At 34.4% G+C, this 19,470-nt stretch overlaps 2 protein-coding genes across 2 annotated transcripts; one reads left to right on the top strand and one right to left on the bottom strand.

Moving 5' to 3' along the window:
- The first annotated feature begins 547 nt into the window (after nt 1-547).
- On the top strand, nt 548-5,378 carry LOC116106007 (glycerophosphodiester phosphodiesterase GDPD6-like). Its single transcript, XM_031392374.1, has 8 exons — nt 548-665; nt 1,726-1,904; nt 2,195-2,378; nt 2,620-2,694; nt 3,384-3,493; nt 3,707-3,925; nt 4,291-4,446; nt 4,961-5,378. Exons 1-8 carry the CDS (start codon nt 647-649, stop codon nt 5,201-5,203), a joined length of 1,185 nt encoding a protein of 394 aa, XP_031248234.1. The 5' UTR covers nt 548-646; the 3' UTR covers nt 5,204-5,378.
- Nucleotides 5,379-16,086: 10,708 nt separating this feature from the next.
- LOC116105988 (replication protein A 70 kDa DNA-binding subunit B-like) lies at nt 16,087-19,470 on the bottom strand. Its single transcript, XM_031392357.1, is given in 14 exon segments — nt 16,087-16,386; nt 16,481-16,601; nt 16,701-16,861; nt 17,055-17,199; nt 17,287-17,365; nt 17,462-17,586; nt 17,675-17,777; nt 17,860-18,130; nt 18,269-18,446; nt 18,551-18,772; nt 18,881-18,897; nt 18,899-19,001; nt 19,003-19,026; nt 19,230-19,470. Coding segments are annotated over 14 exon segments (1,872 nt in total). The 5' UTR covers nt 19,358-19,470; the 3' UTR covers nt 16,087-16,191.

Raw genomic sequence — 19,470 nt, 5'->3', positions numbered from 1 at the left:
CTAAATCATATTAAAATGTATCCAAATTGACGTTACAGCGACATTATTTTTATATTAAATTAAAATGTAATGATATATTTTATAATTCATAGTTGACGTTCTCAACTCAATATATATCATGTTCAAAGCTTAACCTTGTACCAATCTAAATCTAAAGAAGCCATTAATAAATTTTATCCTAAATTCAAGTTAAGCAAATAATATCCACCTAATTACAGCTAATAAATATCAAATTAATTTGTTTAATCACTTTGTGTCTCCTAACCTCCATTCAACTAAAAAATAAATTAAAAGATAACAAAACTGGTAGTTAGCTTCCATAAAAATAGTACACAAAGCTAGGTAGATCAACATGATAAACAAGTCATAATATCCATCATCGTTTATCTCGTGATTAGACCCTTCTGGCGACAGGGTTGTCGTCAAATTCTTATCTTTGCGACAAAAAAATCAATTTTTTTTTTTTTGAAGTCAAAATAGCATCTTTTTTAGCATATTCTGCCCTTTAACACGATATTCAAGGCTTTGGTATCCGATACGTTGCGGCTTTCTTCATCATTATTGATTGAAGATGGCCCGTAACCTCGGTGGAACAAACTAGAGTGGAGAAAACACTCCTGAAAGATTAAGAACCAAGGGAAAGGCCATGGGTTTAGGTTTCACCAGTAAGCTTCAAAATCTTTACTTTCAAAAGTTCTAAAGATTTTTCAGTCATTTTCTTGTTTCTAGTTTGGATTTTGTTTCTGGGATTTTCTTCTCTTGTGGTTTGATTGGATATGTTATGTTTAAACGGCATTGATGGATTCTGGGTTTGCTGCTTTTTTGTAGTTATTTTGTTCGTTGGCAATTTTTATTACATATATAGTATATGTGTGTGTGTGTGTGAATGATTTATGAGGTTTTTTATTTTGTCTGTTTTGCAGTTTGTTTGTTAGTTGATATTGATATTAGATTTCCATGTCCCTTGTTCTTGTCATTTAATATTTTAGATTCTCTCGTTGAATTTTTGGTATTAATGAGTTCTTGATGAGTTTCACCCGAGACCAATTGATAATTTTTTGTTTAATTTTTCTATAAATCTAAATTGTTTCTGCATCACTTGATCATAGTTTCCAAAGTACATTGACAGAGCATGATATGTTATGAAATGCTGAACAAACAATGGCAAGATCTTTGACTGCTGTATGCTTTGATGCTTTCTTCAATTCGGCAGAATCGAACGTGTCAAATGATAGGACAATGTATCATTTAGATGAATGTGTATTTGTTATTTTTTGGTTTTATAAGGTGATGGACTTTTTTTCTGAATGTGGTGCCGTCTTTCTATTCTAAGAATTATAGATATATTTCATAGTATGTATTCTGATTGCTTATAGCAGGAGCGCATTTTGGTTTGTGTATCTATGCAAAGATATAGGCAGGCTCTACAGTTTCTTATAACCAGGAAGCAATAAGGCTTCTTAGTGTTGCCTTTTGATGTTACAAAACTAGAAAAGTAATCATTTGATAACATTGGGCTAAATAATGACATTGCTTTGTTGTAGATATTTTCCACTCTGAATAATGTTAAATAGAACTCCGTGATTTTCTGTGATTAATGCAGATATTTGGGAGGGGGTAGAATAATCATATTAGGCTGCTGTGCTTATATAATCATATCAATCAGTAGTCCACTTTTAGGTAGAATATAATTGATGGATTCATTTGGAATGATGGCATTGGCAGGCTTTCCCCCTCTGTTCTTTCTGTTACTTGTTGTTGGGTGCACTGCAAGACCTCTATATCCACTTCCAAGTAAAATCAGTAATGGCGAGAGACAGCCTCTACAAACATCTCGACCGTATAACATTGCTCACCGAGGTTCAAATGGAGAGTTTCCTGAAGAAACTGCTGCTGCATACTTGGTATGTGTTGGCATGCCCATTTAATGATTTATGTGCTGTGTAATTTCTTCTCCGTGTTCTACTTTCTTTTTTCCTTCTTTTGGAGTGAGGGAAATAGAAGATGCCATGTAATTATAATGGAGAGCCCAAAGCACTTCTATGTTGATTAAAAACGTCATCTGTTTGTTAATGTATCTATTTTAGTTACTTTTTTAATCATTTTAGATGGCTTATCAGCTAGTAGATTAGAGGTAAAGAAGTATCTTGCTTCTGCCATTTGATCATGAATATATAATGACTGCGTCTTGCAGAGAGCTATTGAAGAGGGCACAGACTTCATAGAAACAGACATTCTTTCTTCAAAAGATGGTGTTCTTATATGCAGCCATGACGTTATTCTTGATGACACCACTGACATTGCGAATCACAAGGAGTTTGCAAATCGTAAAACAACCTATGAGGTTCAAGGGGTCAACACCACCGGCTTTTTCGTTGGTATGGAATCTGTTCTTCCTACTTCCTTTATCTCATGCTTTCTGATCGCACCTGAATATGATCATGTTATGTTGCTGGGTATTTGACTAGTCTTAGCGCATTAGCAGACGAATGGAAGTTTTGCAGTTTGTATGTGTTTGTAAAACTGTCATTGTAGTCATTCATTTTGTATTGAACTCTATAAAAGTTGCAGTTGTTTAAGGTTTTGATTCAAATTTCAAAATTGTTCCAACCGATGCAGTTGATTTCACACTGCAAGAACTGAAGACATTAAGAGTGAATCAGAGGTACAAATTCCGGGATCAACAATACAACGGTTAGTAACTCTCCCAGTTTCATTTATGTGAATTTCTTCATATTCCATATATAATATCCACTGGTTCAAGTCAAAGTTATTTCTGTTCTAGTACATAATATAATTTGCATTTAACTAAATACAGCAAGGAATATAGTCTTTTATTGCCAATGAAGATGTGGTATTGCCTAGATATAACAACACTCCTGCTTGCACAGTACACATATGCATAGCTGGCTGACAATTGTTTCTTTTAGTATCTTAAATATCAGTGGACGCGATAATTTCTCACTGTTCTAAAGATCATCAAAAGAGGAAAGTGTCTAAATTTTTTTATCAAAAAAAACTTGAAGTATTTAATTTGGCACCTTTGGACTTTGTACTCTAGTGTAAAGGATTTAGGATATAATAATTGTCTTGTATGCCCTTCACTTGACCTGTGACATCTGACATCTAGTTCAACAATTCTATGATCAATTAGTTGATTTGCATTTCCTTCATTTTTCATGGGCCCCAAAAATTGAAATTCCAAAAACTTCTCGTTGTGGGTTCACAGCTTTATAATCATTAAATCCTGTTAAAAATTATATGCTATAATTGTTCATCACAATATTGTACGTTTCAAGCTCTTTTCGAGAGTATACAAGAAATTTATTGACTTTGAGAAAAAATAACGATAATTAAGTTTATTTTTTGTGTGTGTTGCTCAGGAAAATTTTCGATTATTACATTTGAAGAGTACATTTCAATTGCATTGGATGCGCCAAGAGTTGTTGGAATATACCCAGAGATAAAAAATCCAGTATTTATCAATCAGCATGTGAGTTATTTTCTCCTTCAAGCTGTCACAAAAAACAGTTGTCCAGGCAAAAGTATGATTGCTTTGAATTGTATTGAGTTTAAAAACATGCATCTTTCTTTACTCTTTCGGTCTTCCCATCTTTTGCAAAGATATTTGTATGGAGTGAATAACTGCTGCGTTAATTTTTAGAATTGTTTACTAGTACTAATTATAAATTGATTCCTTCAACAGGTGAAATGGCACGATGGTAAGAAATTTGAGGACAAGTTTGTGGATACACTTAAGAAGTATGGATACCACGGTTCGTATTTGTCAAAAGATTGGTTGAAGCAACCTGCATTTATCCAATCCTTTGCTCCAACTTCACTTGTATATGTATCAAATCTAACAGACTTGCCCAAAATCTTCTTGATTGATGATATCACCACTCTAACTGAAGACACTAAACAGGTTTGTAATAGACTACCTTACCTTCTAGAACTTATTTTGTATATAAGCTATATTTTGTTTTGAATTCATGTGGAATGAGTTTCCTGAAAAGTGTCGACAAATTATGCAATGTGATGCTTGGATCAATCCAAATTAATTTGAAGTATCTTAATTGGACGAATTTTATGATATGATCTGTTCACTTTTCATAATTGAGATACATTGGACATTTGGACTGGACCTTTTCTGTGTTCATGAACTGCAGCTTTAGATTAGACGTTTATGCTTTTGATTACTGTCTCCGTTTTATATGTCGTCTCTGTTTCATTCTGAATCATTTTAAACTGTAAATATCTGATGGAAGACTATGCCCCTGTGATTTGCAGACATACTGGGACATCACTTCCGATGCTTATCTTGACTATATTAAGGAATATGTTGTGGGCATCGGACCTTGGAAGGATACTGTAGTTCCTTTGATAAATAATTATTTGCAGACTCCAACTGATCTTGTCGCCAAAGCACATGCCCGTGACTTACAGGTAAAGTTCTCTATAATTGTAGTTTGCAGATTATCAACATGATCTAAAACTTTTATGGTTAAGTCATATTTTTGAGATCTTTGCTTCAATATTTGCATTGTTGCATTAGGATAATGTATCTGGGTTTGTTTTTCATTATTTCACTTTCCTATCTCCAGAAAGCTAATTTTTGAAGTTTTTAGCATATGTGATGGTTGTATATATATATGTGTATTGGGTAGAGGAGAACAGAACTCATCTTTTCTTTACCTCTGGCAAATGTATTCCAAGTTTAATTAAACATTGGATTGTATTCAATGGCTGGTGTTGTAAAATTTAAGTTAAAAAATAAGTCAAGATACACTCACCTTATATAATCTCATTTTGATTTTTTGTTTTTGTTTTTAACTTGTTCTTTCTTTCAAATTCTGTTTTACCGCGATTTCATAACTGTTTCCTCTTGATTTAGTTCTTTGTTCATCTATACACTTGAAGAGCTGAATTGCAATTTGTTCATGGTAAATTCAAAATGCAGGTGCACCCGTACACTTTCAGGAATGAAAACATTTTCTTACACTTTGATTTTCATCAAGATCCGTATCAAGAGTACAGCTACTGGTTTAACAAAATCGGAGTTGACGGACTCTTCACAGACTTCACCGGCAGTGTTCATCTTTACCAGGAATGGGCATCTCCACTCTCTAAAGATGAAGGAGATGATGATGAAGCCAAAGCATCGAAATTGCTACATCAAATTAAGTCGTTGCTCTCTTCGTAAGGGTTAATAATTTAGGGTTAAAAAAAGAAAAAAAAAATGTATATAAACCCTAGCATCATTGAAGCAAAATGATATTAATAAATTTTTAGGTACGAGATTTATGTATTCAGTCTTAGATATATTGAAATGCTATCAAGGACAAACGATGAAATAAAAGATGTTACGTTTAACCTGCTGTTTTGGTCTTGTATATCAATCTAGTTGGCAAGCTAAATGAATTTTCTTCTTCGGTAATTTTTAACTTTTGGAATTTGATGAATTTTTTTATAATGTTCAATCATTTAATCTTGAGCAAAGGACATGTTGCCACCCAAAGATTAGCTAAATGGCAAATTTCTATCATCGGTTTCATAAATTTTAAATTCCCACCCTTTAACGTAATGGAAAATTGTTTAATATAACAGTTAAAATAAAAATTTCAAAATAATTTTAATAGTGCTCCAACGCATTTTAGCAGGAGACGGCCTCGACATCATCATTCGAACCAGGAGTATCAGCCCAGCCAAGCTGCTCGCTAGTGGCTTGAGCTAAAGGTATGCAAAACCGAATATCTGATCCAATTGGCTTTTTTTCTAATCCGATCCAAATATTCGGATCAGCCAAGAAACTGATCCGAATCCGATCCGGTTTCTTGACTAATCTGGTTTTGTTCCGATCCAAATTTTCAGATCAGATCAACCAGATATCCAGTTTTAATCCAAATTTCAAAACAACATTACAACAAGAACTTTATTTGAAATTAAATCTTTTATATTTATCTAAAATTAAACTAAATTGGAGTTAAAAGACATAAAGATTTGATGAAATAACAAAACAACAATCAAATGGAACACAAAAAAATCAGCCAGAGCAAAACAGCACCAAAACACCTTGACAGAGCAATGAACAGTACAGATTGTAACAACAGCAAGAAACCGAAAACTACAGCCACCAAACAACCTGAAAAATGCTAGTAAACCAGCAAAGCAGACCAATACCTTTCTTTTACTTACCTTCAGTGCCGATTCTTCACAAAGAATATGTCGCTTACTGTTTATTTAAAACATTGAACCTATCTTGCTATCCACTAGACCAATATCCTATCTACCAAAACACGAAAACTACTGCTCTAAATATCAAACAGACCTAACAAATTAAGGAGAAATGTTGGAACAACAATGACCACTAAATCATCACAGCAATTGTATTCTCAAATAGACAAACTCTTGAGCTTCAGCCAACTAAGTTATAGGATACTAAGGATTTCAGTAGATCTAAGAATGTGATGAAATGAAAACATATCTCTCAAAATCGTGGAGAAGAGGCGCCGACTTTGTTTGGTTTTTTTTCGTCGAGTCTTGAGTGAGGAAAAAAGTTAGGGATTTGGGATCTAGGGTTAAGCGAAAAATGATTTGGGATTATTTTTATTTGGTTTTTAAAAACCGGATCAGATACGGATATCCGATTTTTTGCACAACCGATCCAAATCCAATCCGAAAATCAGAATCTTCTTATATATCTTATCCGAATTTTCGGATCGGATCATATCCAAATCGGATATCGAATTATTTTGCACACCCCTAGCTTGAGCTCGACTCGGCTACAGTGTCGAGCTCACTAGATTTCAAGTTGACAAGCTCGAGCTCGAAAAGCACTATTAGGAAAGTGGAAAAGTGGAGAACAAAATAGTTTTTTTAGTGAGCTTGAGCTCAAACGCGATTTCTTAGCATCGAGCACGAGCTCGACACTGTAGCAAAATGAACCGATCTCGATTAGCCCAAAGCTCGGCTCGATTCGTTTACACCCCTAATTCCAATCTTCATCCTCCCCTCTACAAAATCTCTCTCTCTCTCTCTCTCCCCCCCCCCCCCCCCCCCCCCCCCCCCCCCCCCCCCCCCCCCCCCCCCCCCCCCCGAGGAAAAAAAAAAAAAAAACTCGTAACCTTTCTAACCACGGCAGCTCACCATTTGCCATCCACCACTCCACGTAGGGTTTGTTCATGTTTGTTGGAATTGGATGTTGATTGATGAGTTTTTGATGCAATAGAAGTTTTGGGTATGTTTGGATGTTTAATAGGAGTGTTTGTGTGCTTGTTTTTGGTCGAAGAATCCACCTATTCACCACCATTTGCTCATCTTTTGTCAATGCACATCAGGTGCTCAACGAATTGCCCTAGCCAACTTGCCCATCTCCTTTTGATTGTTGGAGACTTGTTAGACGATGGCTAGGTGTTTGACAAGAGGGTGTTATCGAAATAAATTTGAAAGTAAGATAGTTATTTTTTTCTAATTCTATTAATTTAGAGGTTAAAAAGTAATTTATTAATTTATATTTCAAAGGCAATATAGTCATAGCACCCTTTGCACCCATGTTAGAACCTAAAATTGTTTATGAAGTTGGATTAAAGGTGAGAATCCAAAATTTATGAAACCCGATGTGAAAAGTTATCATTTCAATGAAGTTGGTTTAAGAGTGAGAATCTATCATTTATGAAACCAGGGGTAACTGAAACATTTCGTTTACTTGTTAGTCTTTTAAAGAGCAAACGACATGTTCCCATCCAAGGTTTAGCTAATTAGCAAGTTTCCACCCCTAGTTTCATAAATTTCAAATTCCCACGCTTAAAGTAACATCTTTAGTAATTTTTAGGTTATATAAAGATGTAAATGGTGCTATTATTATAATACCCTTGACAAATAAATTAATATATTACTTTTTAATCCCCAAATTAGTAAAATTAGAAAATAACTCTTATTTTAAAATTTATTTCAATAACATCCTCTTTTTCAACCTTTTCACACATTTCATCTCCAACCACCTAGCCATTGTCACTACCACCGCCACCTAGCCACTGCCACCATCGCCACCTAGCCCTTTTTTTTTTAAATCTACCTTTTTTTATTTATAAAGAAATTAAAATAAATGAAAAAACAAAAATCAATAAAATCCACCATCGTCGTCAACCAACAAAGGACCGTGGACATCAACATAGAAAATGGGGGGGCGCTATGCGCGCGTTGGCTGGAGCTTTCTATGCACGAGAGAGAGAGGTTGGGCGCGCTACTGGTTCTGAGAAGGGCGCTAGCAAGATGACTTACGCTTTTTGTCGAACAGGTGGAGAGCCAACTTCACAACCACCGGTTTTCAACGACAAAAATGATTCATAAACCCAGAAAAACAACACAAATCACCCCGAAAACAATCCCAACCAACCTCCAAAGCACAATCTCCTTTCAATTCCTTAGAAAAAACCTCCAATTGAAACCAATCAAACCCAAAAATACACCAAAATTGCAAACCCTAGGGAGAGAGGTATCCAACGAACGATGAGCAATCAATAACGAGGATGTTGGGGGTTTTGAAGGTGGGAGACCAGTGAGTTGAATGGTGGTCTCGAGAGGGATTTCAGAAGACAGCAATGGCGACGACAACAACATTGTACTGGTGTAAAGGAGTAGAGGTGATAAGGGTTTTGATGAGGGAGGTGAGGAGATGTGACATATTAATTTCAAATTATAGTAAATGTCCATTTTAGCTTTTGAATGTTAAAAGAAATAAAACAATGTTAATTTAAAGGTGAGAATATGAAATATATAAAACTAGGGGTGGAAATTGGGCATTTCACTAATATTTGGGTAGGAACATGCCGTTGACTCATCTTTTAAATTCCCCCAATACTGTGGCCTTACTTGCAATAAGATAGCTTATAATCTGTTTGTTTTTTTCTTCTTTTTCCTAATTTTTTATATATACTAATAGTGGAACTCGTATAGTGAGTTCCTGGCATCTCTCTGTGTATTTTTCTTGGAGCATTTTCCAACATTTTCTCACTTACCAAACACCTTATTTGAATTATTTCATAAAAATTTAGTGAAAATATCAAATTACTTTCAATACACGCCAATGGAAGCAATAAGCAGGCTTTTGTGAGGACAATAATACCAAGAAAATTGGGACGAGGAATGAGCTTGAAGATTGGCCGGGGAGGGTTCTTAAGCGAACTTCTTTTCTTGCAAAACTCAAAAAAAATTAAAATTAGAAGCATATGTATTAAAATGTTGAAGCTTATTCAATTGCCATCTTTGGGTCTCCACTGTTTTATAGTGGGTAATTTTGTACTCTTTCATCTGCAGCCACCATTATTGTCGGCTGAAAATGAAGAAATAGAATGTTTTTATAATAAAATTTAAAAAAATTCAAAAGATTAATCTAAAATGAAGTCAAATTTCCTTGCTAGTCAGGAATAGTAAAAATCCATTTGAGGTTTCCGAAATAGCTGAAATCCTATGAATCAGGCATACTCCAAATTGCCATGAATGGGAAAAAGAGTTAACCCATAATTTTCATTTCAAAAGGTAATAACAAGACTCCTGCTGACGGTTATTGTGTGATTCCATGGCTCTTAAACCATAATGAAATTGAAATTTCAAATGAAACTAGTTTATAAGTTTTTGTCATTTTAGCTTAATTAAAACTATTTGCAAGATATCTATACACTCACGGAGAGGGCTGAAAATACTGTAAGAAAGGTATCCATCCTACCATGAAATCAGAAATCAAAACTAATATGATAAAAGCAAAATTTAGGATCAGCATTAAGGTTTGATCAGTGCAAGAAGCATGGTGGGAGGTGAGAGATGTGTAAAGCATGGGAATATATATAAGCCGATGTCGGGAGAAGTCTAGATTAGCATTCAATACTAGAATGCAACCCACGCCTTTTATTTCAACCCAATGCAAAAGCAAAATTCTTGTAGGAGAGGTTGCGACAGTCTCAATGTCATCACTCAAACAAAAAACTAGGGCCCTCTCCCTTTCCCATAACCTCACACATCAATCATCACTACCAACATTATCTTCCTGCTCATACCTTTTACTTGTTTGCCATCATGTCCCAGTTGTTACCAATAATATAGAAAATCCGGAAAAAACGAAAATTTTTAACAATTAAGATTTAATCTGAATTTTACTTTTCATTTATCAAAACTACTTGGATTCAAAAATTGCTACGAAACTGCTAAACTGAATTAGAAAAAACAATAAACATCAATCATCACTACCAACATTATCTTCCTCCTCATTCCTTTTATAAATAAATCTAAGAAAATCAGGAAAATAAATAATAATGATAATTAAGATTTAAAATCTGAATTTTAATTTTCTTTTACCAAAACTACTTATGCAGTTTCAATTAAGATTCAAAATTTGCTAAGAAACTGCTAAACTGAATTAGAAAGAACAATAAACAATTAAACNTAATAATTTTATATCATTAAAATATTTAAATAAATAATATTAAATCTCTTTAAATAAAAAATTTGAAAATTAACAAATTTAGTTATATTAACCTGCGGCCAATGTCATAGTGGGAGCCGGAGGGGCACCAGCGTCACATGTTAGATTGATCATTCAACAATCTAATGGTGATAACGGAAAGATCATCACTGCTAATGTTTTATTGAAAGGCTGACAACAAAGTCGTCCATAAACCCTCTAATCACATCTTACTTTTAAAATATTATAGGCTGCGTTTGGATAATTATTTTTATCCATATTTTGAGTCTGATTTTAGAAAAAGTGTTTATTTTATTATCTACATAATAGAATCCGGAAAACTCTTTTATGACATTTTGCTGACAGCTTTTTGACCTTTTTGAATTTTTTTTGCAGACGTGTTCTCTTTTCTTCTTTTACGCCTTCACCTGTTTTTTTCAGTCCTTTTTCACGGTTCGTCATTTCTTCTTTTCACGCTTCTTCATTTCTTTTTAGTACGGTTAATGAACAAGTATATTGTGATCGTTAAAATAGGGTAGAATATAGGCAAAATGGAGAAAGACTGAGTCAACTACAATAAGATATTATAGACAACATGACGATTGCATGGGATAATATAACGAATGTACTGTGGACAATACAGTAGACCATGTCGTAGTTGTTAATGGAGTATACGTGTAATAATGATTGTAAAGGTTGATAATTAGTACTTTTGTCATATATGTATTAATGTGATGTTTTTAAACAATTGGATTAGTACTTGAAATTAATATGGGTTTTTGTTTTTTAATATATACGGGTGACAAAATTACCAATAAAATATTTAGTATTATTAAAATGTAACTTGATAAGTTATATATATAATAATACATTATTTTAACAAAACACAATAAAATATTATATTAATAAATCATTTATAAAAAAATATATATTAATCAAATATTCAACACAAATATCAACGTCAAAATACTCTACCAAACACATATTTTACAAATCCTATTCTCGCAATTATAACCCTATCCAACTATCCAATACTATCCCCAAAATAATATCCAAAATAATAAACCAAATGCACCCATAGTAATTAATATTTAAGTAGTGCTGAGTAAACCCACAGAAGATTTGGGACAGATTTTCTAAAATTATTACAGTGTTATAAATGGTCTAACACGATATTGTCCATTTTGGCACTATAGGGCTGCATGGTTTTATTTCTAGGCTTTAGGCCCAAAATGTTGTCATGTTGGGTTAAGGCCTATAGTCCCATATATACACGCACCCCCTCTCACGGGAGCGATTCAGGAGCATACCCATATAATTTTTCAAAAGGTGACAAACCTAAAGTGTGAGACGTAGAATCTTATTTATTAAGTTGATTGCAGTAAGAACTGCTTCTCCCCAAAACTCACTAGGAACAGAAGAAGACAACAAAAGAGAACGAGCAGTTTCAACAATGTGCCTATGTTTTCTTTCAGCAACATCATTTTGCTCAAGAGTGTCTATACAAGAAGTTTGGTGAATAGTTCTGCAAGCAATTCACAAAATTTATTAGAAGTATATTTACCACCCAAATCACATCTAAAATACTTAATAACAGCAGCGTGTTGAGTTTTTACAAGAGCTTGAAAGTTACAACCTTAACACTGCTCTCCAAGGCCGCTTCACAACATACAACTTATAATATAGTCCCATTCTTCCAAAATTACAACACCTGATTAAGAAAATATAACAATATAGCAGTAATAATAGCGCTAGTATTGTTCACACCCTTAATGTAATATAGTACTATGCAGTCCTTGCAAACAAACACACCTCTAAAATCTATCCATAAGGGTGTGTTTGGTTAGGGCTCTGGAAAGATAACTCCAGTAATCTATCTTTAATTCTGGACATTCCCTTGTTTGATCGTTAAATAGTAAAAGATTTTGGTAATCTTTCAACACCAATAGTGATTATTGTGGGTTAAATAGGGGGTAATTGATAAGAACTTGAAAATACATATTTAATTAGTGGTTTATGGGGATTAACTGTGGGAAATTAGACTTAATTTGGTAAAGTTGCTTAATATTTTCATAATTATCTTTTACAGGATCACAGGTGTTTTTGAGTGTTTTTCAGGCTACTAGTGCTTAAATGTTATGCTCGGGTGAAGAATCATGTTGGCAACGGAATGAGTAATGAGTGGAAACAAACAGATCAAGAATCGGAGTTGAATTGAAGAAGTTATGGAAGTTGAAGTAAAGAGAAGATTCTAGATTACGTTCTAGCTTGCGCATGCCTTGGTATTTTGAGAATATCTTGAGCTGTAGAACTCTGATTAAGACGATTCTTGGACCTTTGTAAATCTAATTCAAAGGGCTACATTTCATATGCTTACAACTTTTCCAAATTCCATCTTTATCAAGTTCAAAAATTAACATCTTTGAAAAATAGTGAAATGGTGCGGGAAAAGGGCAGCAGCTACTGTGCCGCGGCACACTTTTCCCAGTAGCTACTGTGCCACAGCACAGTGCCGTGGCAAAGTCACGGAAGTCACTAACTTGTTATCCGTTTTTAGCCAGGAGAATAGGGTTAAGGGTTTTAAATCAAATAGAATTAAGGAAAAACAAACCCTAACCCTTGTGGGATATAAATAGAAGTCTTTTAGCATTATTTGGGGATTCTTTGGTGAGAAGAAAGGGAGAAAAATCTGCAGAGAAGAGAAGTAACAGAAGTTCTGGAGCTTTGATTCACAATATAGAGAAGTTTTCCTTGTTCTTTCCTTGTAAACTCATGATGAATGTTTTAATAAATATGATTGTTTCTTTCATGTTTATTATGAACTAATTTTATTCTCTAGGGCTAAGATGTAGCCCAATCTCTTAATTATGTATTGATCTTTGATTGTTAATGTTTATTAAGAATTCTTCCTAAGTTTTACTATTATTCCTAATGCTTTTGATTCTTAAGGGCCCAAAAATTGAATGAACTAATAGACTAAGTTGAGATCGAGAGATGATACTTAGTTGGTCTACGGTAGTAAAATCATAGGTTGAGCGAACGCTAGAGATAGGTTACCGCGACTTGTAAGGTTTTCGTAAACTCCATAGAGCGTAATGATCCCCAATTGCTTAAATCTGATTAGAAATAATTCGGGTTAGTAATTAGGGGTTAATTTGATAATTGTTCGAGATAAAGTTATTGGAAATTTAAGGAGTTTGACCTGTAGGAAGAGCTTAATAAAATTAGAATAAGAGATCAATACATATGAATAAGAGTTGGTGTGAAATCTATGCCCTAGGTCTAGTCATCTTGTTTTTACCCAAAGGTTTATTTTAATTGTTCTCTTTTTAGTTTTCTTTTTAAATTCAATTGTTTATTTAATTTAGGTTTTCCTTGATAAAATTTGGATTGATCAAATAGTAATAGGATAATTTAATTGGTAATTGATAATAGTAATTCCCTTAGGTTCGATATCCGTATTTTATATACTTTATTACTTGCACGATTTCGTACACTTGAGAAATTCGACAACAATAATCAGATTACCGGGGTAATCTTAATTTTATACTCATTTTGCCCTTAATTAAATACCATTCTAAACACAATTGACCTCAAATATCTATCAAATAACAATAACCTAGACCCCCTACATTTTAAAATTTAGCTAAAACACTCCAGCCACAAAAAGTTTAAAAGTTAACAAAATACTCCCAGCCACTAAAGACCACCGTCGCCCACCAGCAATAGTCGCCAGATTGACGCACGACCAACAGGATCTGGCCGGCCATGCGTTGATCTGGCAGTTACGGCTATATCGAAAGTCGAAAATGGCTAGATCGTCGTAGATCTTACCTGAAACGGCCAAAATACATCGGTCATTTGTGGCCTTTTACGATCAATTTCGTATGGATCTGGTTAGAAACAGCCAAATCGCTGTGGATCTGGTCGTTTTCGGCCAGATCCACAATGATCTAGCTATTTTTTACCTTCGATCTGGCCGAAAATAGCCAAAGTGACGCACGACTAGCCTGGTCTCTCTGGTCGTGTGCCATTTTGGTGACTGACGTCGGTGGCCGACGGTCGGCAATGGTCTTGGGTGGCTGAGGTATTTTGTTAAAAATTAAACTTTGTTGTTGGGGGTGTTTTAGCTAAATTCTCAAATATAAGGGGTTAAAGGAATTTATTTAACTAATAATAATATTAAAAAGTAAGGGCAATTCAATAAAAGCCTTTGTCGATAATATTTTATTCTTTCCAACCAAACATCTTAATTATTTATACCAAATAATCTAACCAGGCCTAGTGGTATAACATTTCCTTGTAATCTTAAAGGTAATCTTTCTCAAAGGTAATCCTACCTTTTCAACAATAAAACATTTCCCGAACCAAACGCACCCTAAGAGCTAAACCTTATGATAAACTTATGTTTGGTTTCACAAAATTTGAAGTTTGAGCCCCTCATAAAAATAGCAGAACCATAGGCCAAAAGGTTGCAAGGTTTAACAGCATAATTATGATGATTTTTTTTTTTTTTTTTTTTTATGATCAAGGGTTTCCTATAATGTTTTAATAACCAACTCGGCAAAGTTGTCGGGTCCCAAGTTGACCGATTTAATTGGTTTGACATACCGATCAAACTGAATGACAAAACTTTTAAAATTCAGCAAATACACTCCTAAAAATTTTAAATCCCTATAAGTTTGAAATTTAGCAAACACACCCCAAATACAATTGGCCGACCACTGGTTGGCAGCGACGACACCTCAAATGCAATCCCAATCATCCCTTGAGCCCATTCCCCAAAAAATCTACCCAAGATCTAGCTAAAATCAATTCAATTTCGACCAGATCTCATCGACACCAGTATCGACAACCCTCCCCATCACTCTGAAAATACTCCCCTCTTCCTCCCAAACAAAACTCACCTCACCCCACCCTCGTTAGCCTTGCCAATTGCTAAAAGCTAGCTATTGCCACCGCTTTTTTTTTTCGATTTCCGATTGATTCACTTATCGAAAATCAATTCCATCACCACCATTGCACTCACCGACACTTTCTCTTCAAAAATCTCGACATTACAACTTTCAATTATTCAGAAGAAGCTCCCAAGTCCCAATTAAACTGATTAAACTGACCAAGCCAAGTTTTAAAACACTAGTGTTCGCCGTTCGGGCCAGAATTATGACAATTTTTGGACTATCAAATAAGCTATAATCTTTAAAGATTTTGTTCCTTTCCCCAAATGAAGGAAAAAAAAATATCTACATACAAAATCAATTACAAGCCAATAACCTTTCAAAAAGGAAAGCAACTTTTGCTTATTCAACTTCACTAGATCTACACCATGAGCACTAACTCAGCAATATGCAATGTATTCAGTGTTCATACAAATCTTGGACGTAAGCATAAATCACAATGAGAAAAAAAATTAACGATAGCCTTAAACAATCATCAAATGAGCTGGGTGTGCAACTTACACAAGTTGTAAATAGAAAATGGTATTGGAAATTTAGCAACCATCAAGTGCACTCGTTGAATGAGAACTAAGATGGATAATCATAATAGGTGTCAAGTGCAAACAAAGAATACTTTGATTGACCGCTTAAGCATATATTACAAGCAAAATGTTGTGAGAACCAACAGCCATATTTCCTAATTGAATTGAACTTCCATCAATCATCATATACAAGCAAGAAACTGGCATCAAAAAGACGATCAACCTAGATAATGCAATGATCAGAGCTAAATACATCCTATTGAGAAGCTTTCTTTGTTAACTCTTCAAGCAAAAACTTGGATTCTGCAGCAAAATCAACTGGAGCAACAGCCTTTGCAGTTATCCTTTGTCTTTTCTCATTGTTGTACTCACGTTGAATGACACTAACCCGGAAAAGATAAGGAACCCAAGTAACTTCCTTCAATTTCATTTGGTATGAATTATCTTCCACCTGAAAGAGACAATGTCATGAAATGAATGAAAAACTAGTTTATGATTTTGGTACTTGGAATTAGAGTCTAAACGGAGGGCTCCAAATTGTTTACCTGTGACTTCAATTTATCAAGCTCATCAGCAGAGCACCCAATTATACTTTCTGCCTCATTATTAAATACAGAAATCCAAGCTTCACCACTTTCATCAGAAACCCTCACAACCAGAATGTATCTGAAAAATGGAACATAAATCATTTTTAGGAAGGTGAAATTTGTTGATTCCATTGAAGATTGTATATTATAATAGCTTCAATATCCAGATGTTTCTCACCTTAAACAACACTCTTCATCATTTTTCTGGCATCCTTCACACCAATACCCAGATCCCATTCCATCTGTCACTTTTTTGTTGCAAGTTTTGCAAGCACGGTACCACATAGTCTGATCAGGCTTGATGAGGCTAATAAATCCTCTAATGCTAAAATACACTGGCTGCAAAGAGTAGAAACAAATCCACATTACAAAAGCTGCACATACTTTCAATTTAATCAAAGGGAACCTGTTTTAAACACAGGGAACTAATCTCACATTTACTTTAAATAGAAATTCAAGATGATATTGTTGAAAAAAACACAATGATCTTCATAATGAAAGGTACTTTATCTAAGAGATGAAGTTCTAATACCTTTTCTTCTCCCATTAATGGGTCACTTGTTATGTGAGAAAGGGTTACTCTATCAGAGTACATGGACCAGGCCCCAATTTTGGTTGGAGGACTCAAACCAGAGCCAATAGAGGCCATTGAAGTCTCTTTACCTTCTGAATCAAACCTGCATAGCAATAAGGATATAGCTTAAAACACTTGTTGCGAGAATGAAAAACCCAAGACAATCACTTGATCAATGTCAATTACTTACCAGGCCCTCAACTTCTTTGCTTCTGGAATATCAGGATTGATCAGTACTGTGCTTTTTCCAAGTGCTGACAAAGATATACCTGCAATAGCATAAAAATAAATTACAAATGAGTACAGCTTCTTCACTACCATGTATCTCTATTTGCATGATTCTATTACATTCAACTTTAGACTACCTTGAAAGTCTCCTACTTTGAGGGATTTAATAGCAACTACTGGAGATTGATCGACCATATCAAGCAATTCCTGGCCTACATTAGTTGCCAGGTCATTCCACAAAGAGACAACAACTGTCCTCTTCCTGTAATCCAAATACATATGCATAATACATTATCAATATAATAATACCAGACAAAAAAAGTACTCAAGCAAAACAAATATAAACTCACGTCTCATCTGCAACAGTCATATCACGCTTTGGAACCATTTCATTGTTACTCTTCCTTCGAATGCTCATTGTTGGAGAAACACTTTGAACAACTCCAATAATATCTGGAAAACACAACCACATAAATTAGCTTTACATATAGTATTACATAAAAAATTGCCAGCAAGGGATTCTTAGTTGTCTTACCAACAAGTTCAGTTCCGTTAACATAAGGGCCCAACTCATCAATTTGAACAAATTTAAATTTTGTTTCAGGGATGAAGGTTTCTTCATTACTGGCTTCTTCCACCTCAGAATTCTCATTCAAGGTCATTTCATAATCATTTTGCACAGTTTTGAATTGCTTGTTAGCAAGCTTAAGTGTTCCCCGAGATATGTAATACACCTTTCCCAATTGGAACCTGTCATAGAATTTCCTTGCAGCATCATTGAACATTGTTGCTTGTATTTGTGTACTCTGCACCAAACAAATCAATTTTAACCATCCAACACTAACATGTTAAAAGATAATAATTTATACTAAACATTATTATAATTTCGCATATACATGACCCTAAAGGAAAAAGTGCTTAAGCAGATTAACTTTTTGACTTACATCTTGATCTGTTAACTCCACATTGAAGACACACCCTTCTCCTCTTGCATTCTTGTAAGTACGCATGTTACCTTTGCTTGTAACACGAACTTTTATTGTCCAATTGCCTTGGTAGGGATTCAAGGAAACAAGAGGATGAACTCTTCTAGTCATAGCCATTCGGGCGGCAGGAGCCATACTGAGATTTAGCAAATAAAACATCAACATTTCATTACCTATGCCAAAACCCAACAAAGTATACAACATTTGGGTTACATTTAAACAAAAAGGAAAAATACTTACTTTCCATGCTGTTCATGAACTATTTGAGCAGCAGATTTAGAAATTATTTCTTGTTTAGGTCTGACAAGAATGCAAGCCCCTTCTCTTTTCACCTCACTCTTCATCTCATTTTCTTGTTTTGGCTTCAAAATTATACCACCAACTTCCTGACTTTTCACCTCACTTTTAATCTCCATTTCAAGTGCAGGTGCCACCACTTTACATTTTGTCACAATCAAGTATCTGAAACAATTAAAAAAAAACACGCCAATTTAACCACAAAGCATTATTTTATTCACAAAAATAGTTATAAAAAAAATATATAAAATAAAAACCTAAAATGATGCTTACTTTTCAGATTTAGAGTCGGGAGTCGTTGAGAGCATAGTCGAGAATACGAATGAGACCCTTGTTCTGAATGTTTCCTGAGATGACTTCTGACGATAATTTGATGGCAAAATGCCCCTTAAGTCAACTTCCCATCATTAGCATTAAACCTACAAACAAACCCACGATATCTAAATCAAGCTTCATATACTCAAACAAGAAAGTATTTAAAATACCTTTAGCCTAGCTTCATAAAACCAATCTAAGCACCAAATCTATCGGGTCTACTAATAAAATAAAAAACAGATGGAAACAAACTTCAATAAACCAAAAAAATGTTAAAAATGAAAAATAAAAAATAAAAAAGATTTACATGTATCGGTTGCCAGTAAGCTTGAGATCTAAAACTTGGACGACGATCTCAGGGAGATCAGAGGACGAATCTGGAGAGGGGTTTGATAATAAGATTGATATTGCATCTGGGGTTACTGTTTTCGCCATTTCCTCTTTCTTGCTCTCTCTCTCTTTCTCTGAGACTTGCTCTGCTAATTGAGAATTCGAATTTGATTGATGAAAATGAATCAGAATGAGTTTGTTTTTGTATTTTAATGGAC

The sequence above is a fragment of the Pistacia vera genome, unplaced genomic scaffold (genome assembly GCF_008641045.1).
Source record: "Pistacia vera cultivar Batoury unplaced genomic scaffold, PisVer_v2 Contig507, whole genome shotgun sequence".
In the NCBI taxonomy this organism is placed as follows: Eukaryota; Viridiplantae; Streptophyta; class Magnoliopsida; order Sapindales; family Anacardiaceae; genus Pistacia; species Pistacia vera.
The sequence above is the reverse complement of the archived record's forward strand: the minus strand, read 5'-3'. Positions and strand labels throughout refer to the sequence as shown.